Source organism: Penaeus monodon, chromosome 17, assembly GCF_015228065.2.
Source record: "Penaeus monodon isolate SGIC_2016 chromosome 17, NSTDA_Pmon_1, whole genome shotgun sequence".
NCBI classification, from domain to species: Eukaryota; Metazoa; Arthropoda; class Malacostraca; order Decapoda; family Penaeidae; genus Penaeus; species Penaeus monodon.
In genome coordinates, this window is record NC_051402.1 from 45,756,516 (window position 1) to 45,764,015 (window position 7,500).

General features: G+C 38.0%; 1 protein-coding gene across 1 annotated transcript in view; it reads left to right on the forward strand.

The window, feature by feature from the left end:
• The window catches only part of LOC119583394 (glucose dehydrogenase [FAD, quinone]-like), a 25,404-nt gene that overhangs the window by 8,757 nt on the left and 9,147 nt on the right, over positions 1 to 7,500 (forward strand). Inside the window, 1 exon segment of the mRNA XM_037931862.1 lies at positions 5,675 to 5,809. Within this exon segment, the coding sequence (XP_037787790.1) occupies positions 5,675 to 5,809 (135 nt within the window).

Consider the following 7,500-nt stretch of genomic DNA (forward strand, 5'->3'; position numbering starts at 1 on the left):
AAAAGGATGTTTCCGTTTTCTGTTGTGGCGTCATCGCGTGAGAGGTGAGACTGTCTCATTTTGAGGACATGGGAGTAAAATGTGTTGGTGAGTAATGGTAGAGCAGAGGGAAATAGAGAGAATGTGTGTATGAGAGACGGGGAGAGGAAGGGAAAGATAAATAGACATAGAGAGAGAGGAGTTAGGGAGAGAGAGGGGGGGAGGGAGAGAGAGAGAAAGGGGGGAGAGGGAGGAGAGAGAGAGAGAGAGAGAGAGAGAGAGAGAGAGAGAGAGAGAGAGAGAGAGAGAGAGAGAGAGAGAGAGAGAGAGAGAGAGAGAGAGAGAGGGGGGAGGGGAAGGGTGGAGAGAGAGAGAGAGAGAGAGAGAGAGAGAGAGAGAGAGAGAGAGAGAGAGAGAGAGAGGGAAAGGCGGGGGAGAGGGAAAGAAAACAAACAGACAAACAATCAAACAAACAAATTAACAGAGAAAATACACAATTACGGGGGGGGGGACGAGCAGGAAACAGAAATTCACAAATTACAAACCAAAGAAAACGATTTAGGACACCAAACTAGCCATAGAGAGGGCGACGCATCCCACCCAATAACACGAAAACCACCCAAGTGCCTCCTCCTGTATTTTGGAAATCACGCTGACCTCCTTTGGCTGTTAAAATTACCCGCTTGGCAGATGTGCTTCAGTGATTCAGCTCGCAGCCATCTTGCGAGCTAACTTCCGCGTCGGAATGGAAATGGATTTTCTCAGAAACAAAGATGTGTGGTAGATGTGATGTAGATTTATATATATATATATATATATATATATATATATATATATATATATATATATATTTTTTTTTTTTTTTTTTTTTTTTTTTTTTTTTTTTTTTTTTTTTTTTTTTTTTTTTTTTAAGACGTGTGATTAGGTCGAGTGGAGTCTTTTTTTTTCCTCATATCTTCTATTGTTTTGTTCTTATTATTTTAGCAATGCCCTCTGTAGTTTTTAGTGATATTTGTATCATTATGCGAACCAATGCTCTCAAATGTATGTATATATATGTATATATATGTATATATGTATGTATATATATATATATACATATATACATATATATATATATATATATATATATATATATATATATATATATATATATACATACATACATACATATGATATACACAAACATATTTCCTTCTTTTTCTTCTTTCTCTTAACTGCCACCTCTTTCTCACTTAACCCCTAATCCAAATCGTATTAATCATCACCCATTCTCCCTTCTTCCTCTTCCGTTCTTTCAGTCTCTCTCTCCCTCTTCCTCTTCCGTTCACTCTCTCCCTCTTTTTTCCCCAAGAATGTCTCCCACGCCATCTTCTGTTGGGGTGGGGGGGGAACTGCATCTGTCCCATAGTTTATCCTATTATCTGTTTTGTTTTATTTTTCCATCCTATAATGTATATTCCTTTCCTTCAATCATTCTAGCTAACATATTTTTTTCCAATCTTTCCATCCAAACGACCACATCTTTCCTTCTAACAAATCAGCTACTATTTACCCCTCTAACAATCCATCTATCTGTCACTCTTATCTACCCACCTATCTATCAGTCTATCTATCCTCCCTCATCTGGTATTTCTCCTTAAAAAACATCCTCATTTCGCATAGAAAGTTTCCCCCAGAGCGCTTGATACGGCACGATTACTAACGCAGTACGATAATTCTTGGCATTTAGAACGACAAGCACGAGGGGTTACGCACGTCAACGGGAGCCTGATATAGTCCAACTACTGACGAGAAAAATAGGTATAAATATTTGGACATTAAGTTATGATAATGGTATTCATAATTATCAGTGTTTTCATTGTTATTATCATTATTATTTTTATATTTATTATTATCATTATTATTATTATTATTATTATTGTTGTTGTTGTTATCATTATTGATATTATTATTGTTATCGTCATCATTAATATTATCATCATTATTACTTTTTTCAACATCAAAAACGTCATTGCCGTTGTTATTACTCTTACTATTTATCATTTTTATGATTACCATCCTCATTATCATTATCATTATGAACAGTAGTAGTACCAGTAATATTAACGATATAATGATGATGATAATGATGGTGTGATATAATGATCAAAATAACTTTATGATAGTGTTAATAGATAAATTAAAGTTAATATTAATAACAACAAAAGTACTAACATTATCAATAACAAATTTGCATTTTCGTCTTGTTTCCTAAACTCGCTAAAGGATATAAAATGTGAAAGACGACTTTTTAAACAAATAGTAAAAAAAAAAAAAAAAAAAGTCCTCCGCTTTTCATCCTACTTCTGAACCGCGACGAAAACTAGCTTGAAGAACTATTTCACTTTTTCCCTGTCATTTGCCGAGGCCGCAGAAATAAGGAATCCAGTGGAAAGAATAATTCGAGACGCTTTTTTTTGAGGGGAGAGCGGGGGGTTGTGTTTTGTTTGTTATTTCTCTCTCTCTCTCTCTCTCTCTCTCTCTCTCTCTCTCTCTCTCTTTCTCTCTCTCTCTCTCTTTCTCTCTCTCTCTCTTTCTCTCTCTCTCTCTTTCTCTCTCTCTCTCTTTCTCTCTCTCTCTCTTTTCTCTCTCTCTCTCTCTTTCTCTCTCTCTCTCTCTTCTCTCTCTCTCTCTCTCTCTCTCTCTCTCTCTCTGTTCTGTTCTAGTAGACCACATAACATATGCATCATACATTGTGTCATCTCTACCTCACTGACTCATAGTCTGAGGATGCTAGAGTTAGGAGACGCAATACAATAACACATATCGCCAGCTCATTTGTCAATAATGGCCCAAGGCAAAAAGTAGCCAATCCCTCAGGGTAGAGATGCACGTTCTTATTATACCTTCTGGCAACGCTGCTTGTGACTGCGTGTTCTGCCGGGCCTGTGCGTAAGTGAAAGTTTGCTTCCAAAGAAATAAGGCATTCGGTATCCGCAGCTTGTAGACTGTGTATTTGGTTGTAAGTCTTAGATCGTGTATTTGGTTGCAACTCGTATATTTTGTATTTGGAGTTGCCGTGTTTAATGATCTCTTGGTTGATGTCAGGGGCGTTATATGTATTTATATGTGTGGAGATTAGATGATGGTGTGAATTATATGTAGGCGAAGAGAGTATTGGGAGAAAGAATAGGAAAATGTGTTTGTCTGGAAGAAGTTTTGGAGCGTTAAGAAAATATCTCGAAGTCATCGAAGTGAAAAATGTGTCCATTGCTTCATCTTAACATTTAGTGACATTTAAGTTCTTGGATTATTTTTAATTGGGTTTTAAAGTAACAATTTCTATATAGACACAGAAGGCAAAGCTAGCAATTTCTTGATATAGATCCTAATCTATAGATGTTCGCAACTCCTAATATTCGAAACAGTAATTCAAAACGCAGTCACTCTCCCCGCGAGCGCATTTCTCTTCCGGACCGACTCTCGCCAGGCATTCCTCACGCCTCTCGTGGGCGTGATGCTGAATTCTTTGTTATCAGTGGCGGTGCCGGACACGCCTTCGCCGTCATGCACGTCGTCGAGGAGGGGGACGTTGCCATGAATGAGCAGAGACGTGTTCCTTAAGTCTCTCAGGTCATTGCCATGCACGACGTCACACGGACAGAATGATTTGTGTTTGGCCATTTTGTTCACCAGACTTTTTCGAAGACTTCCGAAATCAGTGTTTTCGAAACCTTGAAAATATCGAAAACAGATACACGCCACAAATGCTTTCCATTTCACTGCATGACGGCAAAAGCTAACTGTATTTTTTCCCCATCCCAAACACTGCAAGCAATTCTTGATAGTCATTCAGTTCAGGTGCGTAGTGGTAGTGACACATGGGCGTATTGATATTGATATTACCTCGTTACCTCCCCCCTCCCACACACACACACACACCCTACGTCATTGAAAAGAAATATACATTCCGCGGGGTTCGTCATGCATGAAGCTAACGGGAGTGCTATGACGAAAAATTGGGAAGATTCTTGAGAGAAAATGAAAAAGATTTCAGTTCATATCTAATAGTTTTTTCATATATTCTTTGGTAAAATATAATAAATTTAGTGCGTTACCATCAAATACGAGACACTTTATTTAGATTAGTATTATTACATTATTATTACAGGCGTTTTTAAAAGGATTTTGAAAGGATTATTGGAAGTAATAGCAATAACCATAAAAAATGATGCTGATTTTAAGATCAAAAATTATGATTACGAGGATGATGGTAATTACGATGGTTATGAGGACGTGATGATGAAGGTAACTGTAATAATAATGATAATTAAAATGATTAGTAGTATTATGATTTCAATAAAAAATACAGTATTTTGAATAAATTCATCAATATGATTATTATCATCATCATCATCACATCATCACTACTTATTAACAAATGTAAAAAAAAATACGATTACTGATACCTCGTATATATAGAAAATCAGTTTAAAAAAAGCAATATCATCCACAGTGTCTAAATATATTGAAAATATATCGCTACTCAAAAAGTGGAAATTTGAAGTTTGTCGGTTTTGTTCATAACCACACCTAACCTCCCCCTCCACCCCTCCACCCCCCTGTCATGTTGTCAAGTGGCCAGTCATGTTGGTCATACTTCTTTTTTTTATATATAACACGTGATAATATTTCTAATCTGAAAATTATCTATTGCGTGTCTTTCTGGTGACTCTGAATTGATTAACTAAGAGCGCCGAAGATGTGCCGCTTTTGTTTTGTTTTTACTCGTTTCATTCATAAATTTCAAAATGGCGCCATTTTGTGTTATCATTCTGCCGTGATTTTATGAAAGAGATGACGTATTCCGTATCAGTTTCCTTTTCTTTCTCTCTCTTTTTTTTAAATAAGATTAAATCGCGTTACACGTATAGCTTCACTTTCATTGCAATCCAGTTTTACTACATGGTCTCAATGCTACTATCTTAAGGGAATTGAGATAGTAGTATTTCCATGTCTAATGAATACTTCGTACGTATCATATTTTATATAGACAATTATGTTATTATATAAAACATATATACCATATATATATATATATATATATATATATATATATATATATATATATATATATATATATATATATATATATGTGTGTGTGTGTGTGTGTGTGTGTGTGTGTGTGTAGAGAGAGAGAGAGAGAGAGAGAGAGAAAGAGAGAGAGAGAGAGAGAGAGATTGTGTGTGTGGATTCGTATGCTTGGATGGATGGTGCATGTAATGGTGGATTTTTGGATGGATGTGTGCGTTGATTATAAACTTACAGAATTAAAAGAAAAAGTTTTGTAGTTACATTATATTTCAGACATATAAGGCTCAAATAAGAATAGTGATTCACTTAAACAGTCTTCTCTCTCTCTCTCTCTCTCTCTCTCTCTCTCTCTCTCTCTCTCTCTCTCTCTCTCTCTCTCTCTCTCTCTCTCTCTCTCTCTCTCTCTCTCTCTCTCTCTCTCTCTCTCTCTCTCTCTCTCTCTCTCTCTCTCTCTCTCTCTCTCTCTCTCACACACACACACACACACACACACACACACACACACACACACACACACACACACACACACACACACACACACACATCCCTCCCCACTACGCTCTCATTCTGAATGCAATACCTCACGTGTTAGAACCTAACTCGGTTCCTTCCTCCCCAGCTGCTTACCATGGCTTCGGTGGTCCTCTGACGGTAGATGACAAACTGTGGTACACGCCCCTCCTCAACGGATTCCTGAAGGCGGGGCAGCAGCTAGGATACAATGTCATCGACGCCAACGGTCCAGAAATGATAGGTAAGGTGAATTTGTATTTTGTTTACGTCTGTCTTTTAGGTTTGTTGTGCCTGCGTTGAGTGAGGTCTTATCAGCCTTTGTGATACGAACACTGATTAAAAAGCAAAGGGTATGTTTTGGTGTTTGGTGTGTATTGTCTTTTTGATATAATGGGTAAGGATAATGGGTCTTCTCTTCAAGAAAGAATCAAAGAGTAGTTTAATGGTGACGTCAGCTGATAGCTATTAACTAGATTGCAACCTTAGTTTCCCAAGTTTTATAACCACTTTCATTAACAAAGAAATTAAAAGAGTAATTATTGTACTCGATGACATCACGTCCAAAACGTTTTTCTTTTTTCTGCTAATTTGTTCATTACCACGGCTGCACGTTAACCTAAATACCAAATGCTATACAAAATAAAGATTTTTTTTAATGCGAGGACCGTTACAACGCACCTACGTACCACAGAATTTTTAATAACTAAAACTCAAAAAAAGAAATACAAGATGCAAAATGGCGGAATGGTCTCTATCTGGCGGTTATCTCAGAAAATTAAATGAATCTGTTTCTCGTCCTCGTGCACACCAAGATACATAATTCGGCGACTTTCGATTCAGACACACTGTTTCGCTTGTGCCTTGTCTCACGCCGATAATGAGAAACGAGAGTTAAACATGTAACGGAGGCCAGAGTGTAGAGTGATGTCGAAATCCATATTGATATTCGTATTTGTTTAGATTTGATTGCCTTTACACACACACACACACACACACACACACACACACACACACACACACACACACACACACACACACACACACACACACACACACACACACACACACACACACACACACATACATATATATATATATATATATATATATATATATATATATATATATATATATATATATGTATATATATATTCGTATATATATTTATGTTAAAACATGCATGATACACCTACTCGTCCATCGGTATGACCGCTATTCACTTGGTTATTTTTCCTGCAAATTTATCGCTACAAACGTTTTCAATCTGGATGTTAGACAATGGCTCGCGACAGTCCGGTAAGCTCTCAGAAATGATGAAATGGTGATCCCATAATGGTTGAAATAGACTGAACGAAATACATATAAAGAACTGCGTTCGCAAATCTCACTGAACTAAACTGAGCGAAAGTGTCAAATTACGATATCGTCCAGAGATAACATAACAATAGTCGCGCGCCTGTAGTTCGATTGTCTCAATAGCCGCGCGCCTGTAGTTCGATTGTCTCAATAGTCGCGAAACTGTATCTCGGTTGTTTCAATAGTCGCGCGACTGTAGTTCGATTGTCTCAATAGTCGAGCGACTGTAGTTCGACTGTCTCAAATGTCGCACGACTGTATCTGGACTTGGTATGCACGAGGCTTAATTAACAGATGCGGAATTAGGAAGGGCCTCCTTGTCCCCCTAGATTTTGCTGTTCTTCCGGTAATAAATACCATCACATCACCCGCCTTCACGTTCTCGAAATAAGGTCAAGGGAAGAGGCCGGGGGTCGCCACGCACTCAAAAACCCGCACTCGAAAACCAGTCTAAAAATGAGTCTGAATACCCCCCCCCCCCTGTCCGCTGTGCCCACACTACCCCGGAGGGACCCCTTCTCCTCCCACTCCCCCTCCTCATCCTCATCCTCATCCCTCTCCTCCTCCTCTTCCTCC